Below are 25,405 nucleotides of genomic sequence, written 5' to 3'. Positions count from 1 at the left end.
AACGCTGCGTTTCTTTATGCATTTCAGCGAATTCGAGCCACTCGAATCAACAGAAACGTCGTTAGTGCAGCCCGTAATTAATTAAGATATAAACAATACGCGAGGCGCGTTATCTAATTCCAAACTGAAGCACATCTGCAGCAGTCGAAAAAAAGTGTCCGCGTGTATACAATCGCACGCGGCGCCGCTCGCGCGCGAAACGGAGATATAGAAGCGCCGGCCCTCGTGCCCAGCACCGGAAGCCAGATACGCGTCCGGGCGTTTTGCACGTATGTGTATAACCGTAAAATCTGAAAGAGCGTGGTCGCGCGTAGATAACGCCTCCTGGCTCTCCTGCTCTCCCTTTTCCGTCGCTCTACATACGCACGCGCGCATACAACTATATAAACGCAAGCTCGCGTCTTCGCAAATACGCTTCGGAGCAGCTGGCCCGATTAACGCAGTCGCGGAATTATTTTGTGCGTTTTTACGAGTCGCGCGCGAGCTGCCGGAATATGAATGGACTTTATTAGCGCTATACGTTACAGCTTGCGACACGGGGTGCGGGGGTGTGAAAATTTTTAATCAACGCCGTCGTTAAAAGTCGCGCGAGCGCCGCCGGGATTAGAGCCGATTTTCGGAATGGAAAAAGGTGGTATGGAGGAGAAAGGGTTAGGCGTAACATCGTCGCGCGGCGCGATTCAGCCTGGCGACGAAAATAAAAGGCTCGCTCTCGCGCAAATCCCCAAAGCCACTTATGCGATTTTTACGGATCCGCGCGGGGGAGAGAAAAAAGCGAAAGCCGATCGTCCGACGTGTTTCGCTTTTTATTTTTCGTCTGCACACATCATCGACGCAGACACATAGAGGTGGCAGAGGAAAACACGCTTACCTTTCTTCGACGCGTGAAAAGAGTCGTCCTTAGGCACGTATTGGATGTCGTAGACCAGGGTCGTGTTCGGCAGTATGATTCTGTCCTTGTTAATCTTATGCACGGCGTACTTGAAGGCCAGCTCGGTGCTAGTGTTTCTTTGGTCATGAGTGAAAATGGCACCTGCGGACAGAATAAGAGATGTATCATATAGTACACGTAGTTCATTACTGGGGAAAGTAGATCGAGGTGAATTTGCAATTTTCGTATGGACGGACTTGGCACACGGAGAGAGAGAGAGAGAGAGAGAGAGAGAGAGAGAGAGAGAGAGAGAGAGAGAGAGAGAGAGAGAGAGAACGCGAGTAGTTCCCTTGGCTGTGCTCTCGAGTGTCGGAGCACACTCATTTAGTAATTGCTGATCGATGCTCCGCTCATTGTAGTGTTTGAAGAGGTTGTTCGATGTCAAGGGTGCAGCAGCCCCGGCCGACATTGAAAGGACTCGTGTAGCCGCATCGACCGGTTCAACTATGTATAGATATTCGTACGATAGGTCGCGCTTATAATTTTTCTTTCCTTCTGTCATTTTCGGTGAAAAGTCGGGGAACAGCGCGAGTTTCTTTGAGAGAGACGAATAGAGCTAGCCAAAGGTATAACTCAGCGTCGTGGAAGGATACGGAGAGGTCTTTGCGCGCGGAATAAGCGATGCGAATCTGATGGGGGATCTATGAGGGACAGACGCGATATGTGAGAACGTCTTTCCGGTTCCGCGGCTCTTTTCTCTTATATTTCCCCTGCGCGTCTCCGGGGGCTACTCTGATGCTCGCATAGTGTCACACACAAATTTCTCGCGCTTCGCGCACCGCACGTGCGCTCTTCGTTTATTTTCCGCATAGCTAGATGAAAGCGCTCGGAGGAAAACATTTCAATCCGCGGCGTAATGTTTTAGAGAGATGCGCAGCTCGCTAAAGTGACTTCATTACACTTTTAAAGGGCGGAAGAGGCTCGTATACATCATGTCAGGCGGGAGGAAGAGGGAGAAAGAGCAGCGCCAGAGGACAGTTGCTCTTCTCTCTCTCTTTCTCGGGCTTTTGAAAGGACGAAATTGCTGCATAGAGAGAGGCAGCTGCATTTTGATCCGCGAAAATTTTTTTAAACGCCATCTTCCGAGTACAAAGCTCTCCCATCGCCGATGTGCTCGAGGCGATTTGGCGCGTTGTAGCTTGAAAGGCTGGCGCTCGTCGCCGTAAAAAATGGAAGCCACGCGCTTTCATTCCGAACAGAAAGACAAGTAATCCGCTCAAAACGCCGGTGGCTGTGTGCCAAGGCGAATCGTTCGACTACTGCCGGCGTTTTACGCGTATATAAAGCTGCGCTGTGTTGTCGAGGGTGCAGCGCCACGGCATGTAAGACTCCGTCGCGGCGTATAGCAGCACCGAGTAACCTAGTGCCATGAGCGATTTCGAGCGACGAGGCTCGATGGCCCATGAAGATATCTTGAGACTTTCAAAGACTCGCTGCGGCGAAGATTAAGGTCGGCTCCGTGAATGAGCACTTTAAATAGGGATACACGCTCTTACACGGTATGGAGATGCGTCGCGATGCCAGATGGAGCTGGATTATTATTTTTTTTCACCTCTCCGAGCTTTTTCACGCCGCGTCCCATCGATCGCAGCTCTGTAATAAATACAACGACGCGAGCGAAGAAGTTTTCCCTCGCTGCAAAACGTCGAAAAACTCAGCAAGAAAATCTCGAGGAAAGATACTAGCCAGAGAGCGTAAAAAGTACCAGACCATATCCACTTAAGCAGCGGCGGCAGGTATACGTGCTCTGCCGCTTCGGAACTTCCGTTGCGAGAGAGAGAAAAAAAGGGCACAGCCAACAGTGGGACGATTAGCAGTAGCCCGGGCTTTTCTCTCCGCCTCGCTGTATTTTTTTATCTGTCTCTAAGCTCCTCCACTTTTCGTAAGTAAATAATCCATTTATCTGCAACAAGCGCGCCTTCTTTCTCAGCTCGTTTGGCCATATCTTTTTTCCGCTCGTTACTCAGCGTTACACGCCAGTGGCGCGCGTGTATACGCACAGCCGCTTCATCATCCCGCGATGCGCGCGCGCGAGCTCGAAAAAGTCTTAACGAACGCGCCGTGGCACTTAACGATCTCTCCGCTGCCCTTTTGAATCCAAGCGAGCGCAATTAAAAATTCGCCTGATGTACGTGCGTATACGTATAGGGTGAGAAAGGGACCGATGAATGGGCGACCAGCGGAGTTAATTAACTCTCTTATATGAGTTCTCGAGTGAGAGAGAGAGAAAGATAGAAGCCGGGCGGGTTATATGACGGCGGGAATTTATGCGCGATGTGTATTAGCGAAACGAGGAGCTCGATATTTCCTCGGTAGAGAAGCGCTTATCCGCGAGCTCCATTCAAGGATCCGGGGCTAGATTTCGAGGGGATGAACGGCTTGTCCGCGTTAATCTCGTTAATGCCTCATAAACAGTCCGGCTGCGACGTACGATTGGAAAGTCCATCATCAGTGGCGGCTCTGGCGCGCTCGCGGAAAATCCTGCTCGAGCGAGCTCTACATACATGGCTTGTTGATTAAACTCGCGGGTGATATGCTCGAGAGGGACGCGGAAGTTTTTGTATGCGAAGATCGACGCTGCCGTGCGTGTGTGTAGTGAAATTTGATGGAGCTTTTTGCGCTAATTTGCCGCGGTAACCGAGTGTCTGCGCTACATCATGATTGATTATCCGCGCATTCAATTATGATTTTGAAAAAAACGTACTCGATTGTCCGAGCGAACGATGATAATTCGAAATCACGCGTTCATTCAAACGGATTTTATTCGATTATGAGAGAAAAATAGAGCAAGCCGACAACGAGCCGGACGTTGCGTAACGCTAGCTAACAGCTTTACGGTATATGCATATGCGTACCTGTATAGCCCAGAGTGTGGAATGTCAAGAGTAACTTGCGAGGCGATGCGGTGCGGTCGAAGACTAACAATAACGCGCGCGAACCAGCGGTGCTCTTGTATCGAGAGACGGAGAGCTTGCAGCTGGCGGGCCAATAAAAATTTGTCAAATCGCCCAATCGATATCGAAGTGACGCGCGTTTTAACGCCCGCTGCGCGACGAGGAGGCTGTATATCACGCGAGTGCGCTCTCGAGAACCCAGTCGATGAATGATATTGACGCGCGCCGCGGGTAATTTATAGAAACTTATTTTCGAGCTGCTCTCGGAGAAAAAATAGCTTGTCTGCGCTCGATTCGCTCGAGGGCAATCATTACGTTAACTAGATTATTTGCGCTCGATGTAGGTATATTTACAAATCGTCGATATCGAGAGTTTGAAACTGAAGAGTTATAAGGCGCTCGTTCGATATGCCATCCAATTTACAAATCAATCCTCGAGATGGCCTTTCTTCGCCGAGTTCTCGATGAATAAAAAAGTTGCGTAAAAACGTATAAGAAGTCCCCGAAGTCAGCGTGTGCTATATCCAAGTAAGAAGCCCTTTAAAATTTCCCTGAAAATAGAATCTCCCGTCGTGGTCCCTTGTACAGAAACGAGTCCATGCACAAAGGGCAAAATCAGGCAGCCGCTCGCTCAGTGGGTCGTCGCGCTGCCGAGATTGCCACTGTCTCCTCCTCTCCCTCTCTGTCCTCATCTCCGGCAGTTTTATTCACCTCCTCTACTTACGGGCCTCGAAATTACTTTCAATTTCTCAAAGTGCATCTGGAGAAACGCCCCAGCCAGCGATCCTTGCAAGTCGCGCGCGCGCGCGCGAGCCATTATGCCCTCTCTTCTCCCTCGCGTCAAAGTGCCGACAGTCAGCCGTAGCTCGCTTTATCAAAGAAGAACGCGAGAGGACTCGGTGTAGGTGTAGGAGAGAAGAAAAAAAAATGCTTCGGGCGAGAACTTTGTTTTCGAGTTTCAGGAACGAGGGCGAGTTGACGGTGTACACGCTTGCCTCAGGAAAGGGAGTAAGCGGTACACATGCAAAGTAGGGGGGGATTTTGGTATTTCGCCAAGAGAGCTTCGATTTTCCGGGAAAGTGGACGCTCTGTGGTTTGACGGGATTTTCGAATCAGGGACTGGTCACTTTCGAGCTAGTCCACAGTATAATGCGAGTCTTACTCCCTCGTAGAAAAGCGATACCGGTAATAATAGCCCTCTATGTAACCGGCTAACGACGTTTTCGAATTGTATTTTCCAGGGGATCGTATATCGATACAGCCCGGCGACTCGGACAGAATCGATAGGTATCGCAAAATGATTCTGGAATTCCGCCAGGTGTATAACTCGATTCGATATAACAAATCGCCTCAACCGCTTTACGAACTAAAGCTCTTTCTCTCTCTTTCTCTTCCTCGTCGAGGCGAAAATGTTCTCTCCCCGTTTATTTTTTCGCAGCCACCGCCGGCTCTGTGACGAGAACTTCAGCAGGTCGTTTATCATCGACTAATGAACTTGAACGTGTTCGAAGCCCGCGCGCCACTCGTCTTTTAATCCTATATAGTCCACAGCTCTTCCCCGAGCTCGTTAATATCGTGAGGTTATCAAGTGCCACACAGTGTGGGACGAGAGAGAGAGAGAGAGAGAGAGAGAGAGAGGGAGAGAGAGAGAGAGAGAGAGAGAGAGAGAGAGACGTTTAATGCGAAATCCTTTTTCGGTAATTCGCCACTCGACTACGTAGAGTGAGCTTTTAGCGGGACTAAAGCGAGCGCAATCAAATATCGGGATTATTTTATCGTCCGCTGCTTCGCGGAGCGGCTTTGAGACAGTCGGAAAAGTCTCGAGGAAAGTTTACAGGCGAGTCGAGCGATGCAGTTGGAGAGTGTTCGCGGCTACAACACACGCGTCCCGGGAGATTAGATTTATCGCGTTGTTTCGAGCGAAGTAATGAAGTTCGGCTGGTTAACGACTGATAAAAGTTGCGCTTGACGACCCCGCGCGCGTGCTCTGTGATGAAAGGCGGCCGCTGGGATTTTCACTGCGGCTGTAAAGATTCGCCCAGTGCGATTATTATACGCGCGCTCCTCCGGGGAACGCTTGAGCGAACGTTTCCTGTTGCGGAACGTTAGTGCGTTCGAAGTTTTTTTTCTCTATAAGGCTGAGAGAAAGAGCGTTAACGAAATGGGGAGTAGTTTTGCGAGAAAACAATCGTCGAAAAAGCCGAAATCTGCATGCAATATTCGACTTCTGCGAAAAGGCAATCGCGAAAGCGGTCGAAATTGAAGCAGACATCGGAAGCCGACCAATTTCCGAATTCGAAAGAGCTTGCGCGCTTCGAGAATATTCGTTATTTTTTATTAAAAACGACAATAGTGCAGTAGAACTCGAAACAATTGGTTTCCTCAGTCGCGCGCGAAAATATCTAACAGCCAATTACACGGCCGAAAATATAATTCACGAATATAAATGGGTAAGAAGACGCGCAGGGCGCGAGATAGAAAGAGGAACAAGTGTTCCCCCGCCGCCGCTGGGGCAGGAACAAAGCTCGGTCTTCCTTTGTACGGAAGCGATGTAATTCCGCGAAAGTGCTGAAATTCAAAACGCGCCAGCCGGTGCTGCAGCCTTTTCAATGCCGCCGCACGCGCAAGGAAGTCGCGAACTTCCGGCGCTCGTTAGATCTTCACGTGACACTACTGCAGGGCGTATAGGACACCTCCTACTACCTTATGACACCTCCCGGACCTTTATTCAAAATACGTCGCGCTCATTGTTACGAACGGATCGCCCGTCGCGCGCTGAATTAGCATTTTTCAGTTCCGACCTTTGTACGAGAAAGCTCGAGCTTTTATACTACGCGGGACGTTTGAGTTCCGGAAGGAGCTTTTTCATTACCGGCTGCGGCGATTGACCGGATAACGGATTTATTCGCGCTTTGTGGTTCCAGATTTTCATACACACGCGCGTTTCTCTTTTCGCCGAGTCATTCGACGCGTTTTAAATTGCGCATGAATTTTTCCCACATCCGCAACAAAGAGAATATCCCGCCGGCGGCGGCAGCAAAAAGTTGCGGCTGGAAAACATCTCCGTATTGAATAAATCTTTTTTGAAGAGGCGATGCACATAAGGAGAAAGGGAATGGATCCGCGGATGAAAAAACGTACACAGGGAAAAGCCGAGCTTTACCGCTGGGATACGATAAATACACATTTCCCGACGCGATAGATATTTTATCCATATTTTATTCATGCGGGTGTACGAGATTTTTCTTTGAGCTCCGTATAGGCGGCCCACAAAGGAAAGCATTAATTGCTTTGGAAACTCGTTTATCGACAGGCGGGCCAGTCGCGCGTAATTGATTACGTATAAGAGATAACACTGCGTGGCGATGTCACTTTCGAGGGGAAAAAAGGAGTAATATATCGCGAGTAGCTGTCGCTGGCTTTCGCTCAATTTTCACACGCGAGGGGGAAAATTCCAACGTCGATATCGCGTTGGTTCTACCTGACCGGTGTCTCAATTCTCACGTCGTCGTCGTCATCGTCGGCTGTGTGGTCGGATTGAAACTCGGAGAAACTTGCTCTCTCTCTCTCTCTCTCTCTCTCTCTCTCTCTCTCTCTCTCTCTTCCTCATTCCTACGTCTCTTTCGCGTGCACTCTTTTCGCTTCTTTCGACGCTATTTCTATACTTTAAGACGCGAGCGAGTGTCTTTCGTCACGTTACCTTCCGAGAATCCCTATTTCGTACGTGCGAATTCGAAATTTTGGATTTTAGGAATAAGGTAGTTTTTTTTAACTTTGAAATTAGTGAATAACGTGGACTGAATTCGTACGCTCTGCATTTTCGTGTTTTTCACGCGCGAGTTTTAAACTCATCGGAATATTTAGTTTGATTGGAGCGGTTCGCTGAAAAATCGAACGCTGTCCCGAAAACTCGTGCAACTATGTTTTTGATATCCTCATCATGTTTCGTCGCCTCGTGCAATCAATTTAGTCGATAAAATTCTCCCAAATTCATGCACGTTCCAACGATTAAAAAAGCTCAACATATTTCATTGTAAAATCGAACCGCATGAAAATTTCAAACCAAGAATAACCCTTTGAAACTCCGGCGGCCGGCAATAGCTCCCCCCCCCCCTCCCGACTTTTATATACCGCCCAAAACAGTGGAAATGATATAGGAGCTTTTACGGTCGTAAAGCAATATCGGGCCTCTTCACCCGCACTCCAGCTCGTAGCGCGTCGGTGTATATAAATAATTCGACAGGGTGATAAGCACACGGCTATATCCAGTATCTCTCTCTTTCTCCCGGTTTGACAAATCCCACGCATTATATCTGCCTCGGGTGCTTACGCGAATGGGCGCGTTACGTAATCGATCGAAAAAGCGGGTCGAGGACGGCCACATCTTAACTCGGCGCCCGCGTTCCATCAGAATCGTTTTCTCGCGAGCGGCTCTTCGCTGCGCGCTAATTCAATCTGACCGAAACCGTAGCGGTGTTAACTTAATGCCGACTGCGCTTTCCATTCGTCGGAGAGCTATATACGGTAGCGGGGTATGCGACCCTCTGCTGTTTCGGAAGTTCCTTATGTCTAGACGCGACATATAACGCGCGATGCGAAACCAAGATTAACGCTAGTTTACCAAATCCATCTCGATTTAAACTTCCATTTCTCTAATGTCTGCAGCAGCATCGGGGCTCTCTATGCAATTATGTCGATGAAATACGTACGCCGGGGGCAGAGCGCCGCCAATGCGCTCTATATGTAGAGCGGGGGCGACTGGTTTGCTGGTTAACTTTGTCGCCCTCCGCGTTTTAGACCAATTTGGCCTGACGCCGCGGTGATTAATGGTGAAACATGCGCTGCTGCTCTTCTTATTGTCGTATGTATGTGTGTGTGTGTGTGGTTCGACCGTTGATTTATTGAAACTTTCCACTCTGCATGAGCTGATTACTTAGAAGCCAACCCCCTTTTTCTTCTACTTCCAAAAATACTGCGCAGAGGCAGTTTTAATCATCATAATATAAGGGATTTGAAAAAATTAACGCACTCCGTGTTATCTCGGGTCCTAAAATTCTACATAATAATCCAAAAAGCTCACGTCGCAAAATTCATCCTTTCAAAAAAATTTCAAGCTCCAGTGTAAAATTGCATTATACGTCCTCGCATTAATCTCTTAATGAATGACGTTGAGTGAATTTAATTTTAAAATCCCGGCCATTTCCACGACACACCTCGTTATAATCCGGGCAACTCGACATAACGCGAGAATGAAAATTCTTCGCAAACATAAAGCACTGCGCGCAACGCGACACCTGTCCAAAAAAGTCATTACACCCCCAAGCCGGTAATCCCACCGCACACAGTCGCTGCCTCCACTTCGTATAAATTCATTACCTCCAGCTGGTATTAATACAAACGAGCAACAATACATTCCGACTGATTGTTACGGCGGTGGCGGGTCTCGGAGCATATTTTCGCCGGCATCATCGCGCGCGTTGCTTGGAAATTTATATTGAGCATTAGCGGCCCGCTGTGTGGTGGTGTTGCAGTCATTGTTGGGTAGCAGCCGCAGAATACGCCCCCGCGTGCATTCGTCCTCATTTCGGCTCATTTCATCGGCGGCGCTGTGTGCCGTAACGCTTTTAGCCAACCCTTGACCACGTGCGAACTCGGCCGAAATTAGGTTCGTTTCGCGCCTCGTTGATGCATACGCCCGCGCGCGTATATTATGTACCCGCCGGAAATCGAGAGCTCGCATAGCTCGTAATTCGACGGTGCGCACTTCGGGCAGGCGAAAAATTGAAGGAAATTGAAATTGTAAAACGTGCGCTTCTCCAGTCCCGAATACAACGTTGAATAATGCAGCGCGCTCGGGAGAAACTTACGAAAGGCAATCTAGTCGTCGTCGTCTTCTTGCGCAACTCGATATTTTTTCGCGAGTAGCGCGCAGGGACGACTTTATAATCTAATCGCCGCGATGTTTATACTCGCGCCATCGAAGAGGGACGTACTCCTAACCGCGGGTCAACGTTCCGAACACACACATACTACGCGCGAACTCGTACACCACTGGCAGTCGGCCAATCCAACGTACGTACGCTTAAAACACGGAGCTCGGGTGTCTTCGCCTTGAACAAAGCGTGCACTGCTGTTTGCGCGCGCTTATAAACTTGTTCCAGTATAGTATATATATTTTAAACGCTATACTAGAGCCGCATAATCTCGAGTTTCTCCGCGCGGCTGCAGATAAAAATGTCGCGCGGGGCTGCGCAGGAGTCATGTGGCTGTGTATACGCTTTTTGAAAAACACGAGCTGGAGAAAACTCGCGCAGGGTATATCATATCATGTCCTGTTATTGCGAAAACCGAAGAGATCCGGTGGGCTTCCGAAAATCGTCCCGAATTTTCTCGTTACAATAGTGCCAAGAAGAAAGAAGAGTACAGCGGAAGCGAGAACGCCATATAACGAGATTCATTAAAGCATCCCGTGACAATTTCGTTAGTGGCAATTTATAGCGGCTCCGCTGCAGCTCTGGCAAATTCAATAAACTGTTTTATATACCTTGCCGTCGTCTTTTCTCCGCGGCTCTCTCTCCGTCTCTGTCTGTCTCTGTATACGCGCGTACACAGAGAGGGGGAGAAGATTCTCGCGAAATGTTTAGCCGGAAACGGACAGCAGCAGCAGCGAGAAATCCGGAGTGTCGGGTCCAGGGGCTATAGTTGGCTGATGAAGCCCTCGAGTGTAATCGCATTACGCGGCCGTTCTCTCGCTCGCGCGCGATGTACAGGCTCTCTCATTACACCCCTGGTGGCACTCCATCACCGGGCGGCCGTGCGTTGGAGAGGGGGTAAGCTTTGTCATTAAACTGCTGCGAATATGCTCGCGAGCGAGAGAGATGCACCTCCTCTCCCTCGCTCAAGAGGATGCGTGCGTGAAGTGCATCGCAAGGGGGCGTTTGTTTTTGCTCGAGTTTTCTCGGGGATTAGTCGGACGTCTCGGGAGCTTGTTTGCTCCGCTCATAAACGGTGGGTTGGTTTTTCGTGTATTATCGAGATGTTTTGGAAGCGAATAGTTTTTCCAAAATAAACCGACCGAAAAGCTCTCCTAGATGAAACATATTTTGCCGTGGTAGACGGCGCAAAATTATGCAAGGGCCTCGAACACCTCTCCAGCGCCCCGAAAAATGTTTAAACCATCCGCGCGCCACACGTTCCATACAAAATACATATCCCCTGTGACGCGAGCCCTCGTCGACTGTTTATCGCTGTTTGCCCGAGTTACCTTCTTCCTCGGAAAAACGCGGGCGTGACAGACTAAAGAAAGATCCGGATAAAAAGTCATGTAGGCGAAAGAGCTCGCGCGCAAGACTTCCAGAGAAAATAGCGTCTCTCTACCCTCCAGTGGGGTCTATATCTCGAGGAAAGAGGGGCTTCCGGGAACGAGGTCTGACTAAAGTTTTAGCCGCGCTACTTGCCATTCCGAGCGGCTCCGGCAATAAAGTGACCGCTTTGGGGTGTCGCGAGGAAAATCGCGCCGAGATGACGAAACGCAGCCGGCCGTTTGATTTTAGAACTATATATATATATAGACGCACGTACAGAGCGAGAGCAGAGCCGTAAACGCGCGCGCGCGAGCTTCTGGCGCAGGCGCGTATAAACACTCGGCGACGACCAGCACGCGGTTATACTGCTCCGCGCTGTTCTACTAGAGAGAGACTCTCGTTGCTGGAGAGTCGTCGCGCTGCTTCAATATGCGGCTCATGAATATTTAAATGTCCTCCGCGTTTCCTGCTGTCGCGCCGGGGAGAGGATACTTCTAGTGATTATTATGAAAAATGAAAAGTTGCCGAGGGATTATACCTACGTGTTGTGGGTATGGGGTTAATGCGATGAATATTAATTCGTTTGTTCTTTTCGAATTTTTGGCGTCGACGATCAAATTATTTTCGTAGCGCGTATTGGTGTTGATATAACTGAGCCAGAAAATGACGATATGTGTTTATTAATTGATTACGAGTATATTAATAACATCCAAAGTATAATTGAAATATCCGGTTACGCGAACCCACGTAACAACGTTATACAATAGTTATGAAATTGTTATTTTGCAGTAGGCGTGTACATGTATGTATGTATATTAATCACATAGGTGAGTTTGATATATTCCGCAACAAAATGACAGATAGAAAAGAACTGAGATCAATCAAACAAAGTCAAGTTTATTATATTTAATCGTAATGAAGCAAAGAACAACTCTCAAGATAATTATTACGTCACTTGTCATGCCCGTTTCATTTTGTTTATTGGTGGACAACTAAAGTTTCTTTTTATATATATTAGAACGTCATACAAACACCATAAGTACAATGAAACGGGCATGGCAAGTGACGTAATAATTATCTTGAGAGTTGTTCTTTGCTTCATTACGATTAAATATAATAAACTTGACTTTGTTTGATTGATCTCAGTTCTTTTCTATCTGTCATTTTGTTGCGGAATATATCAAATTTTTTTTTAAATTGTTTAGAGTATTTCATATTGAAAGTCGTAAAAATAAAATATAAACATCTTTAGCACCATTCGACCACAGCTTTTTGTAACATTTTTATTACTAAGATGAAATCACTGATTGTTCTAATCTACATCACTCTCGAATTATTTCTACACTTAGACACCAAAAACCACAGGGGCTAACTACCTAGACGTCGTTATCGGCCACCCTGTACCTCTAGACACTTTCCTCGAATGATTTTTACACCTAGGCACAAACCACGGAGCGCGCCACCTAGACCTTGTCATCGGCTACCCTGGCAAGCTAGTTACTGTTACAGCTCCGGAACGCAGAGTATGCACTGGCAACCTCTTTATTCAAAATATCGTAATATATTATTATATTTTCTTGAGAAAGCAATTCTCATCTGTATATAGCTTTGCGGCCAACTTCACAGTCCTAACACTTCTGGCGGCTAACTTAACGGTCCTTTCACATTTCGGGCTGAAGAAGAAAAACGTAATTTTAGCATTTGTGGATTATACACTCACATATTATAAAAATAAGCAGCCTTTTCACTAATATTTTTGTTGGAAATCATAGTTTAGCTCAGAAAACATACTAATAAGCCAAAAAATCTTACGAACAGTAACAATAAGCATTTTTTTCTGTATCATGAAAAATCCGAACATCAAGTAAATAGTGTCACGCCCGCCGCGGCTTCGTCTGCTTCTCAAACTCGCCTTCGTGGTGCTACCGCGCCACTTGATTCCAACCCGTATTGTTTTTCAATGTTTTAAAACTTTGTTTTTAATTGCCTTCCATATTCTGTGAAAAAAATTCAATAAAATAATATCTTTTCCCGCTGGAAATACATCCACGCGTTTTTTGATACCTCCCGCATACCGCGAATCCACCAGCCAATTTCCGACGATCGTCGCATTTCAACTTTCCTCACCTCAGTTCGAAAACTCGACAAGCTCCAGCAGCCGTTAGAATTAATCCCCCTTAAGATATGGTACGATTTTAAAACCCTCCATGGCGGCGCTATCTTATCCATAAAAAAGAGCGCGAACTCCTCAGCAGCAGCCGCGACTCGGGAGAGAAAGCTCCGGCTCTCAGCAGTCGACGAACGGGAAATTTTTTACGATTCCCCTCTCTGCGCTGAATTTACAGCGATACCTTTTTTCATTCTCAAAGAGACGGCGAAGAGATAAAGGAATAAGGTATATCATCGCGCATATATATATATATATATATATATATATATATATATATATATATATATACATAGCTCCAAGACTGCCTATATAGTAATAATAATCCTCATGTGGTAGAGGGTATATACATACATATACGTAGAGCCACAGGAGGAAGACACGTCTAACGGCGGAATCACGTTAGCGGGGGCGTAAGGAACACATTCGATCGTGTCCGCTATGTGCCAAGGACTAATACAGATTTACTGACCGTTACACGCGGAAAACCTGTAACGCCCCGCGGTATAATCTCGCTTAACGGCGCGCGGGATACGGCGCATTGAGATATATTATCATAGCTCTTCGCTCGCGCGTCATCAGCCACCTTATATTGTTTATTAAACCGGAAGTACGTTTGCGTTTTATTCCTCGCGTATAACCTGAAAATTAACATATTTCCTATTCAACGTTTCTTCACCGAAGCGGTATTTGATCGAGTTCGTTTCGTGTAGTCGAGAATCGAGCAGACGTCTAAAAAATTCAGCTGGTTAATTTTCAACGAATCGCTTCGCGCGCATCGCGCATTTTAATTCTGGCGTAAAATCAATTCTGCCGAAAACCAATATTTGAATAACGAGCCATCGTCAGACGACTGATGTGGGGGGCTCGAGTGCATAATAGCGGAAAGAGTTTGTCTCCGGCACGAGGTGGCGACGAAAAAGTAGAAGAATAAGAAGGAGGGAAGCAAGAGGAGGGAGATATACTAGACTAGTGTGACTGCTTAGCTCGGGCTGTTACGCGACGAGTAAATGCATTTCGTTCCGTGTTTATCCAGCGCTCTTCATCGCGTGGGATTATTGCCGCCAGTTTGGGCGAAGACGGCTCGGCAAACATACGTCCGCGTGTCGGATGCTTGAGGGTTTTTGGAGCGAGGGAGACGATGGTTTTCATCGAGAATTTTCCTCTTTTTTTCGTCGGCGTGTTAGTTATCGCGACCCCGATCGACCTCGAGGAAAAAGAGAGGACGTGTCTCTCGCGAACTCGGTACTTACTCAGCTATCGATTTCGTCGGCGGATACTTCAGACGACCCGTGATGTAAGTATTTCGGGATGACGGAGTTTTTAAGAATTAAGATAGACTTTCAAATAATTTTTCGTGGAATTGGTTTTAAAAATTTGTCGCTCGATCTGGTTTCTGGGCTGGAGAATTTATGTTCGATTTATACGTTGCAGCAATTTGTACAATCTGCAACCAATTAATAGTTTGATAAATAGGCCTGGTATGTATAGGTATGGAAGTGGGATCACCCTTGATAAATCCCCAAAAACACCATATCCATCCGTCATACCCCGAACCAGTAAAGTAATACCTCCGCAGCCGAACGAAATCAGTTGTTGTCAGACTTAATGCCCGAAGCCTAAATCACAGCTCGGACTATCACGATCATCGGGTCGTTCCGCCGGACAAATCCCGAATTGTTTCTGTCAGCTGCCGATTGGCCCTTACGTCAAAACAAAGGCTCGAGAGGGTGATCACGAAAAAGCCGAGTCCATTTTAATCGATCATCGCGGAAAGCGACTCTTGACAAGCCAAACGTGGGGGGAACTATGACTGAGAGGACTTGTACGCCCGGAATACTTGATGTCGCGGCCGACGAGAAAGAAGCAGCATCTTGTATAATACATAGTTGATTTTTCCCTCGCAGGGGTGACCCGTCCGTCCGATGCGTATCTTTGCCAAGAAACCAGAGCAATGGCTTACTCCCGGATTCTCTCCGCGATAAAAATGAGAATTACATTTTAGGGGGAGGGCCCGGCATTAATTTTTTATCGCCCTCGTGATCTTCGCTTGTAATCGAGAATCCGAGAGAGGAGGAGGGGGATAGATAAATTCAATCCTCCGAAAGATTCGCGTTTGGGAATACATAATAAACGATGTTTTACGAGCGAACGCGCCTTCGTGTCCCAGAGCGAAGTGTAGCGGAGTCTAGCTTTTCCTTTGCGCGCGCCCGGGTAAACTACATTTCTCTCTCTCTCTCTCTCTCTCTCTCTCTCTCTCTCTCTCTCTCTCTCCCGTGGTAAGGAGAGCCTGCGAATACCCCTTGGGACATACTGTAAACTCCCTTGCACATGCAAAGCCCTCGTATTCTCGAACGATTTGTCCGGATGCTGATGCGCTTCCAAATTGGAATATTTTACTCCCTCGAAACCCGGAGACACAAACTGCGTGATTTTCTTTCTCCTTCCCCTCTTTCGGTGTAATACCGAGCGATTATTAATTTCCGGTTCTTTTTCGTCCACGGCAGGGAGAGAGAGAAAAGGACTTTATTAATGGAGCACTTATCGCTTAATACCGGCTAGATATCGCGCATATAAATCCCGGCGAATGAAACGGAAATAATTCAGTGAGGGCCGGCTCGCGAAACATTTTTCTTCTGGCCCGGGCAGACTGCCTAGAAATGAAAAGTTTTAAGTGTAACGCTGTACAAAAAACGGGACATTCCGCCGCTGAGGCCTTTCAAGAGCGCGCGCAAGGGAAGGGGGCCGCCTCAAATTATTAAAAGCACTTTCTTATTTAAGTGGCGAGATCCTTAATGCCCTTTTCTCACTTATTCTTCTTCTTCTTCTTCCTCTTCCACTTCTTCTACTCGTCTCCGGCATAATAGGCGAAATGTTAAAACGCGAACTTTCGCGGGCCGTTTATCACGCGCTGAACAATTATTCGTCCCTCCGTTTGATATGCAAACTTTTTTTCATAACAAAAAGCCCGCCCACCCGCCGTTGTTCTCTATAGCGAGATTACAGTAGAAAGAGCGAGAGACTGCCTCAATGCAAATACGCTCGGGGAGGATGAATCGTTAAGGGCTGCAATAAAAACAAGCCGGGGGATAAATTAGTCAAACACGGCCTTAATGGTCTCGCGCTCTCTCCATCTCCCTTGCTCCGAGCGGGCTAATTCGTATTCGAATAAAATCGCGTTCTGCGTAAATATTTGACCTTTGTCCAATGTTTCGAAAGTTCTTCGCAGCAAGATGGAAGGGGCCTTTGTTTATTCAGGACATTGAATGCCGATTACGGATCGTGAAACTCATCCGACTGTCCAACAGTTCTGGGTAATTTTATGCTCCTTTTTCTTAGCCGGGAGAGATGCTTCTTGGCAGTTACTCGGCCTGATAAGCGCCATGAGAGGGAGAAAAGAAAATATTCGTTCGCGGAAAGTTTAGCGGTTGTTCAAGAAGTTGATGCTGTTGTTGTAAACTCGGAGGAGAAGTGCCGCTTCACTTCGCCTCAGAGACACGCTGTATTCCGCTTAATCCCCCGCGCGCTCTCACCTTGGAATCGTTCGCCGAAGAAGAGAAAGAAGGTAATCTATTCCGCGTAAAGCCTCTCGATGATGATTCGCAAAAGAGGCGAGCGCGCTTATATCCGCGGTAAAATCGATCTTCGGGCTCTGAGAAATACAATCGAATACGCGAGGAGAGAGAGCTTCTTTCGACTGGAAGCCACTGGTCGGATTTGAGGTCTGCGAGGATGACCCACGAGGCGCCGTACAGTCGAACAAACGCTTTTCCTACCCCACCACCCTCCTCCCTCCTTCGTCGACGAGTCCGCCCATCTCGCGTTGTTCTATCATCCCGCTTGTTTCCTTCTTTTCTCCGCTACTTCTTCTTTTTTCTTTCCAACTTCGGAGCTTTCTCCGCTGCTACTCTCGCGCGCGCTCCTTTCGTCCCCGAAGCTCTGACCTAACCTTCTCATCGTCGTTATATTTGCTTCGTTATGTTCGCTCGAGTCGAGTTGCTCTACGGTTCCTCTGTGTTTTTCATAGAGAAAGTATATGGTTGAATGTCTTGAGATTGGATTTTTCGACGCTTTTCGAGTGCTCGCGTTCTTTTGAATTTTTAATTATGCTGACTGGATGCTCGGGAAAAAGCTGCATGAGATGTATTCACGCGAAACTACGTTTTTTTAGAATATGGAATCTCATATTTCCATGGTGTAAGTTATTATGCTCAAGTTTTTGTTCAGATTTAATGAGGAAGGCGAAATTTTGTCTTTAAATTAATGAAACACCTTCTTGTTTCCAATTCTAATCCGGTGGTGTTTGATAATTTAAAGGTAATGGAAAGCAACGTATGTCAATTTTATATTGTGTGAGATAATGCGTTTTATAACAAACCATACACCTTTGAATTCAGTTCCATGTTGGCCCATTATAACGAATTCATAGCTTCGATTAAATCATTCGATTCGTATTCAATGCTCGATCCAAACTTTACGAAGAATTCATATCAACGAGAGCATTAGTGAGAGATTTCGGAAACAATTACAATCCCCTCGGCGAATGAAAAATACGCGTCACAAGAAGTAGTGGAAGTAGAAGAAGAAGAAGCGATAAGAAGAAAAGTAGCATCGGCGCGACGTTGGGAGGAAAATGGGGCGAAAGTTTGAAAATAGAAAGCAATGGAGAATAGATAGAAAAAGCGAAGAGGGAGAGGAGGGAGTAGGGGGTGGAAGAGACGAGAAATCCCGGCTGCCGGGTGAGAGACACAAAGAAGTGGATACACGGGGTGGAGAGAGGGAGAGCGAGTAAAGCGATAGAGAAAGGCAGATCGAGAGAGAGAGAGAGAGAGAGAGAGAGAGAGAGAGAGAGAGAGAGAAAGCAACAGTCGGCTCTCTCTAAGTGGAAAGACAGAGAGAAAGGGAAAAGTTTCTCGGGTACCGGAAAGAGCGAACTTCCGGGACGCCAGAATTCCGCGTTCGCCTACTCCACCTTCTCCTCCTCGTCATTCCTCAAGGAGATAGAAGACTGTCCCCGCAAGAAAGACCGCCGGCAAATAAAAGAGATAGGCAAAGTGCATCGATCGCTCGGATTTTTCAAACATTGCTCAACAAACGCCATCGTTACATGCATTTTAATAATAATCGTTATTGTTCTCCCCATACAACGTCACTCACTTATATAGCCTGAAAAAAAAATTAACGACGCTTCTTCTTCATCGGCGTGCTTTTTCAGCGGATTCCCGCGGGATGACGGCGACGTTCTGCTATACTCCGGAGATTTAGTGGACGATCGAGCGGCTTTTTGCGGTTCTCGCTATATTTGTCGAAATTAATTAAGGAATCCGAGTTTTCGCGCGCCGATGGAGAGATTTTACTATTCTTCTTTTGCCCGAGCTTTATAGATATGTGTACGGGGCTGGGGGGTCATTTATTTCCAAAGGGAGATATGTCGATAATATCCCTTGGTTTGCTCGCGGGGAATCGGGTTTTGATTAGTGATTTATACGGCCTGGATGGAATTATTGCTGTAGAGGCTCGCTCGAAATCTAGCTTTTTATAAAGAATGAAAAATGAAGTATCGATTGGTTGCAGCTTCGTTTGGGGGATGATTCGATATTGGCTGAGTTAACCACGTAGATTTTGTTTTTCAGCGAGGGTATAGATTGAAATTAAGTTATTTTTTGCTTCACTCACAAGACCTTACAATTCTGTTGCGAATCAGCTAAAATATGGATTTTACTGTAATTATGCATCTCGTTTCGCGTTGTAAATAAATGAAATCCAGCTATACACGCATATGCTTTCTATTATAAATGTCCCAATTTAAATAAATATTATCTGGGCAGTACATACGCTTTCGTTTAACTGAATTACTGTAATTTGCTGCTCTTATTTGTGCATTAATTGAAATGAAAAATAATGTTTTTCTGCAGCCAGAGATCCATTGTAGGGGCTCTCGATTTTCATTTACCATACACAGTCCACTTCGTAGGGAACATTTCCAAGCCCGATTATACCCTCCCACTGGGATACACGTTACATATAGCATTCATGCATCAATTTAACGCAACTTTCCATTTATCCATCCACGCCCAGCAACTAGCTCTCCAGCGTAAATTACGTAATCCCAGCGAATCGTCGCGCGCGCTATAAAATCGATGATTTAGCACTAATTGTTCGCAACTCCGCGTCAAAGCGTCAGCGAATTTTTCGCAAAGAAAAAGGATTAATAACTCCGTTGGCGTTTGGTGGTTCGAGTTATCCAAACTTTCGCCTGCCGAATGCAGAAGCGCTATACGCGGTGCGCTGAACTTTTCGCCGCGTTCGCGGCGTGTTGCTCTGTACGCATAACCGTGCCAATCTTTCCGCGCGAATATTTGCAGGTAGTTTTGCGTATTCGTTCTGAAAAGTTGCGCGAAAATATCTCGACAAACGAAGCACTCCCAGAAACTTGGCTTTCAATTTCCAGGCGAAGGTGCTGCAGTGCGCACATGGTTTTGGCGGGAGATATAGACCATTAAAGTGACGTCTATATGTGTAAGCGAAATGTCGATCGGGCTTGATTTTCAATTTATACTGTGTATAGAATGTAGAGCGACGTAACTGCTCATCCAGGTCGACGAGGAGGAGGACTAGTTTCTCGGGGTTAATTGCGTTTCTAGCTCCGTTAATTGCGTATTTGCCGTTGGATTAACAGCTCCGCGATATATACGAAATATCTCGGTGTGGTCATATCGATCGAAATCGGAGCCGCTATACCGCCGCCGTAGCTGCAGCGGCTTCTTCGAGCTCTCTGACGAGTCCCGAGGAAATGGAATGTGTGTCGCGCAGAGACGCCCCGAGAAATAGAGGCTAAGAGAGAGAAGATAGAGATACCATGGGAAACATATGCCGGGGGGATAACCATGAACGCTTTCCGGCATTCGAAATATCTCGCCGTTACGCGGGATTAGTGCTGATGCCGGGAAAGCCGATACCGAGTTGGAGGAGAGAGAGAGAGAGAGAGTCGAGAGGATCTTACTAATAAAAGCTGAGCCGAGGTGGTGTCTGCGAATATAGGATATCGTTCGCCCATATATAGGCCGGCCTTTTCGCGTCCATTAATTCATTTTCCGGCGGATGAACTTGACTTTTTGCTCGATTGTTTTTCGAGAGTGTTCGCGATGCGCTGGTGAAGGCTGATCGGGTTACCGTGAGACGTGGGATGAGAGAAGCCGAGGGCGAAAATTTCATTTTAATTTTTTGCTGATAGCGGGTGAAGGCGATTGAATTCGTGTTGCCTTTGAAAGTTTGAAAGTTTAACGCGTTGAAAAGTTTTTTTGAGCATCGATATTCAGCTCGAATATGTTTTTACATATCGGAACAGATTATACTAGTTGAAGGGGTATATATGTAATATAAGGGAATTATTATACTAATGTTGAAGGGGAGTGAGCCGTGATTTAACTTTTTTTCATATTGCTATAGTAAAGAAAAATTATTTTGAAAAATTGCCTAGTTATATATCGTATAGAATTTTTTCTTGTAATATCCTTTTTTATCTTGTCTCAAAACATGAGACAAGTCCAAGACAAGGCCAAGAGAATATACTCGAGTCTCGTGCCCAGTCGCGTCGCGCAGCTTTAATGTCCACATTACACCTTGCGGTAATCGATCGAAACCCTTTTTGCCATCCCCAATAAAATTCTCATCCATCACTTCCTCAGAGAAAAAAAAATTAAAAACCCAACCACACGATGCATCATCGCCGCGAGAGATATAGAGCCTTAATACCTCAGTGAGAAACGTAATGAGAATGTCTGACATACCAATTTTGATGACCGGAGGCAGAGCCCGCACATCGCTGGCCAGCTGTAGCAGATGAACGGTGAGCAGGACGCAGCAGGCCAGAAGAAAGCCCGGGTGGTCCCCCTTCATAGCTCATCTCGAAAGCCGAAGCCGTGCCGCCGTTCGTCCCCACCGCCTTGTTCTTCCCGCTGCTGCTGCTGCTCTGTGTCCTCCCGCCTCTGTCTCCTCCTCTAGCATCTATGTATTCGCGATTTGCGCTACATCAATCTGCAAGAGGGGAAATTTTCAAAAACGTATTAAGACCACGTCTCTCGTTCTGCACAACCATAAATGTCTTGACTCTATCGCTGCGTACGTGATTTACGCGCTGTACCGCGAGCGCTATAAGATGCTTCTTTCGCGTAAATGCTCTTGTGTGTAATCTTTTTCTCGGTGAGCGATGAGTTCGACTGCTCTACTCCACTTTGCTCGATATTCTCGTTCGGACGTGTACACGCTCGTGGCCGGAAATAAATTGCTCAAACATTAACGAATCGCAACGAGTGTCATATAAGTATGACGCTTTATACCCCTAGGGGGCACATGCGCGCCCGCGAGCTCAGTCGATAAAGCAGTCGCGGCTACGCAATTTTCATTAAAAGCGCGCGCCACTTTATGGAAAATTCGCGCGAATCTACTTTCTCTCCCTCGCCTGCGCTCGTGCAGCTGGACGTACACGCGGATTTGGAAATTTTATCCCGGATTTACGGCCTACGTCCATATGCATTTACGATCGATGATCGTTTAGTCATATCCAGTAAGCTCTCTCGTTTTGGAATTAACGGCGCTTCCCGCAATAATTTTCGATTTTCCAGTCGCGAGAGAGAGGGAGAGAGAGAGAGAGGCAGAGGGCTTTCGGAGTTAATACTGAAATTACATTTACTTGGCCGCTAATTAAAAGTCCGCGATGGTATGAAGAGGAGCAGAAAAGGGGGCTCCAACTTTCGCGAAGATGGAGAGCCGCGCGGATTGACGGTAAATTGTACTTCTTCCCCGTACAGCTCGGTGAAAAGTTTCTCTTGGCGGTTCATCGTGTACGAGATATTGAAAAATGACGGGGTATTTGTTTCTAGAAACGGCGCGATTGTAATTTGCTCCGGAAATTGCTTCCCGCTTCTCCATCGCAAACCCTTGATGAATTTCAGATTATTAGGTCGCTATACTCTCAACAGAGTCGCATTACGATAATCACCCGCGCATCGTAATTCCTTTTCCCGCCTCCGCTTAATCAACAAATGGACAGCCTCAGCTTAGTGCACTCGCTCTCGCGAGCGCACACTAGCCCAATTACCTATACACCCGGTCTGCTCTCCTTTCAAAAAAAAGCAGCCCAAGCTCCGGAAAATAGGAAAGCGGCTCGCATTTAAACTTCCGCGCGCAGCTTCTTTCATGTAGCCCCCGCACGCGCGCGGTCTCTTGATGAAAGGGGGCGTCGACCCCGCGTTTCAGTTATGGACGAGCTCAATTAACCTCTGTCTCCTCTTTTCACCGAGTCTTAGTAAGAGACAGAGAGAGAGAGAGAGAGAGAGAGAGAGAGAGAGAGAGAGAGAGAGAGAGAGAGAGAGAGAGAGAGAGAGAGAGAGAGAGAGAGAGAGAGGGAGAGAAAGAGTTCAGGCCTCGCGAAAAAATTTTCATCCCTTCCGTCGTATGCTAATTTTCCTCGTCGCGCTCGTTAAGTGAAATACTTTCGATCCGAGCTTAATCGCCGCGCGCGACGCTTTCATTTGACGATAATTCGCCGGCGAGCGAGCGCGCGACCGTAGAAATGCCTTAATCGCGAGTTTGCGGCCTTGCCTCCCTATCTCCTTTATCTTCGTAATTCGCTATTAGCTGAAAAGGGGGATTTTTCCATTTTTCATCGTCAGAGCTCTCCTACTGTCTTGTTTTTGCTCTCGCGGGGTGTATACAATTTGTTTAGTCCCCGCGCAAGGATTTGGGTTACTCTCTCGGCTGGCTGTTGTCGCTTTGGTTTTCGACTCGAGAAATATTATACGCCTGCGCGACGTCTAACGTATCGCCGTACAGTTTATCAAAGCGCGACGTTTATCGCGGCAATCGTTGCTTTTTGCTCGCCGCAGCTTGTTAGTGCGACTCTCGCTATGATGTACGGTGTACACTTCTTGTGTTATTGTGCGTCTATGTATCTCCGGGTTGTTTTGCTGAAACTCCGGGAAAGCCGGTTACGCGTCGAGTTTTTGATTATGTAACGCGAGATATATTATACGGCCGAATAAAGTAGATACTGCCGGGTACGGTCAGCCGGTCCGCATATCTCGATGTGTCGATAATCGATTTTTAATGCGCTTCCGTAACGTCCTGGAAAAGTATAATAACGAACGGGAAACGTGTCGGTATATCGATTGGCCTCAACTATTTTTCTCGCAGTAGGATCACAGAGGCAGAGCCTCTCGTTTCCCTCATTGTCTCCTGTGTGTGCCGCCGCGCGACGACCCTTTCGTGATTTATAACCTCCGACTGGCGGAGCATCTTCTCGCGGAGTCTTTTCATAGACTCCCCTCCTCCTCCGGTCTTGCGGTTCGCCGAACCAAATGTTCTTTCTTTTTTTTCTCTCGTCTGGAGCCGATGGAAAAGCCCGCAGCAGCCGTTTGTTTACGGAGGCTTGATTCTCGCTCTCGTCTCATTTGAATTTCACTCGTGTAGGTCGGGGTCGTAATACATAATTCTCTCGATCATTCGGGTCAGCGGATCAGCGGGCTCTTCGCGATTTCTTGACTTCGTTCGCGCCCCGTCAGCAAATCCCGGAATTGAGCGCAACACTAGCGAGCGTTGGTGAAAAATCTCGCGGCGGACGTAAACAACGCCTCTAAAGTCCAGCGGCAGTCGAATCGTCGAGAGGCAAAGCCATACACAGTCATGCGGAGAACGAGAACAGCAAAGAGAAAGAGAGAGAAAGAAGAAAAAATTCAATACCGTATAGAAGCAGAGTATTACTCACCGAGCGGTCGTGCAGAGCAGCAGCAGCTTCGCCGCGCGATGATCGTCGCATGCGGAGACGTGTCCTCACGAGGGTGTGCGCGACGATCTTCCGCCGGTGTACATAACCTCAAAAGCGGTCGGGGGTGGCGAGGGGGGTAGGTGTTGTTGCGCGCGTGTTAACGTAGGTATAGATAAAACGGCGTCGGAAGCGAGAGCGCGGCGGCGGCGGCTCCTGTCGTGGCAGCAGCCAGCGTGCAACTACCGGGCGGCCCGGAGCCGGGGTGGCGCGCGAGTCTCTCTCTTGCGCGCAACCCCCCTCGTCTCTCTCTCGCTCTCCTCTCCTCGTCGCTCTATAGCCACTGGCCGCACACGGCCGCAAGCACGTGCTTGCGTCCTGAGCGCAGGCGCGACACGTGCTCCGGCTCTAGAGCGAGAGGGAGGATATTGTGATGTGTCTCGGTGTGTGTGTGTGTGTGGAGCGGTTATCTTCTTTAGTGACTGCGTGCGAGGACATGATGTTCGCGGGAGTGCGTTAGGGTTTTGTTGCGGTTAGGAGTGCTCCCGTGTGTGATGGTCGATGAGGACGTTTTTATTGGTATTTTATGGTGAAAGGTATGGCATTAACGGGTTTTAGGAGAGCGCGGGGTGATCGAGAACATTTTGTTAGAGCAATAAAAAATTTAGGGGAAATAATTAAGGGGTTGATTGACGCAAGATGCTTTATTTCTGTATACTTTGATTCCCTGATGATAGCAACTGTTCGTTTTAGTGGTTTTAATAATCATGCGCTTGTCTGTTGCGATTTCAATTACACGGAGAATAATATTAATTATAAAGAAATATAATATTTGGACAACCAAATAAACAAAGGGATTATAGGGTATAAGCTTTTGATGAGATATTTTCTTTGGGTTTACAAATATGAAATCAGTCATTGTTGTTATACAGCAAATAATATGCTGAATAATTAGAAACACACAGTTTCATATTTATTAAAACAACTTTCCACAGCCCCTTTTATGCGTGGTCCGCTCGTATAATGTCGCACATGACCGTACCTACTTTAAATACGTCGTCATAATGTTTCATAGGCGCAGCACACGTTGTGTAAAAAAAAATTATTATTATCTATTTTCGCCTTTTAATCTCGTCCCTTGCTGCGTATTTTTCTAAAATTGCATAGTAATGCGCTGGTTTCAATATCATAACAAAGTTGAGCGAAGCGTCTGAATTAACAAGGCATTTAATATTTATGGACGTCCGTGCATTTACATTATAAAGAAGCTCAATTTCGAATTTAATTTTCCCCCAACGAAAAAATGCATTTTCGTAATCAAAAAGAGGCTACAGGGAAAAAAAATTA

The 25,405-nt window shown here is 47.0% G+C and overlaps 1 protein-coding gene and 1 long non-coding RNA gene across 5 annotated transcripts in view; one reads left to right on the top strand and one right to left on the bottom strand.

Moving 5' to 3' along the window:
• LOC100122256 (glutamate receptor ionotropic, kainate 2) overlaps positions 1 to 24,302 on the bottom strand; it is a 66,198-nt gene extending 41,896 nt beyond the window's left edge. For 2 of the 4 annotated variants that reach the window (XM_016982044.3, XM_016982045.3), the window contains exons 1-3: positions 24,062 to 24,301; positions 21,087 to 21,333; positions 872 to 1,033 (exon numbers count right to left, since the gene is read on the bottom strand). In XM_016982044.3, the coding sequence (XP_016837533.1) occupies positions 872 to 1,033; positions 21,087 to 21,195 (271 nt within the window). In that variant the 5' untranslated portion in view covers positions 21,196 to 21,333; positions 24,062 to 24,301. Of the gene's footprint in view, positions 1 to 871; positions 1,034 to 3,786; positions 3,891 to 21,086; positions 21,334 to 24,061 lie in introns of those variants that run through there. The other 2 variants (XR_001728833.3, XM_031924472.1) reach the window with 2 other exon arrangements.
• Positions 1 to 25,405, top strand: part of LOC116416368 — a 104,325-nt gene that overhangs the window by 43,707 nt on the left and 35,213 nt on the right. The window lies entirely within an intron of this gene.

Source organism: Nasonia vitripennis, chromosome 2, assembly GCF_009193385.2.
Source record: "Nasonia vitripennis strain AsymCx chromosome 2, Nvit_psr_1.1, whole genome shotgun sequence".
In the NCBI taxonomy this organism is placed as follows: domain Eukaryota; kingdom Metazoa; phylum Arthropoda; class Insecta; order Hymenoptera; family Pteromalidae; genus Nasonia; species Nasonia vitripennis.
Note: the sequence above shows the minus strand (reverse complement) of the source record. Positions and strands in the feature narration are given on the sequence as shown.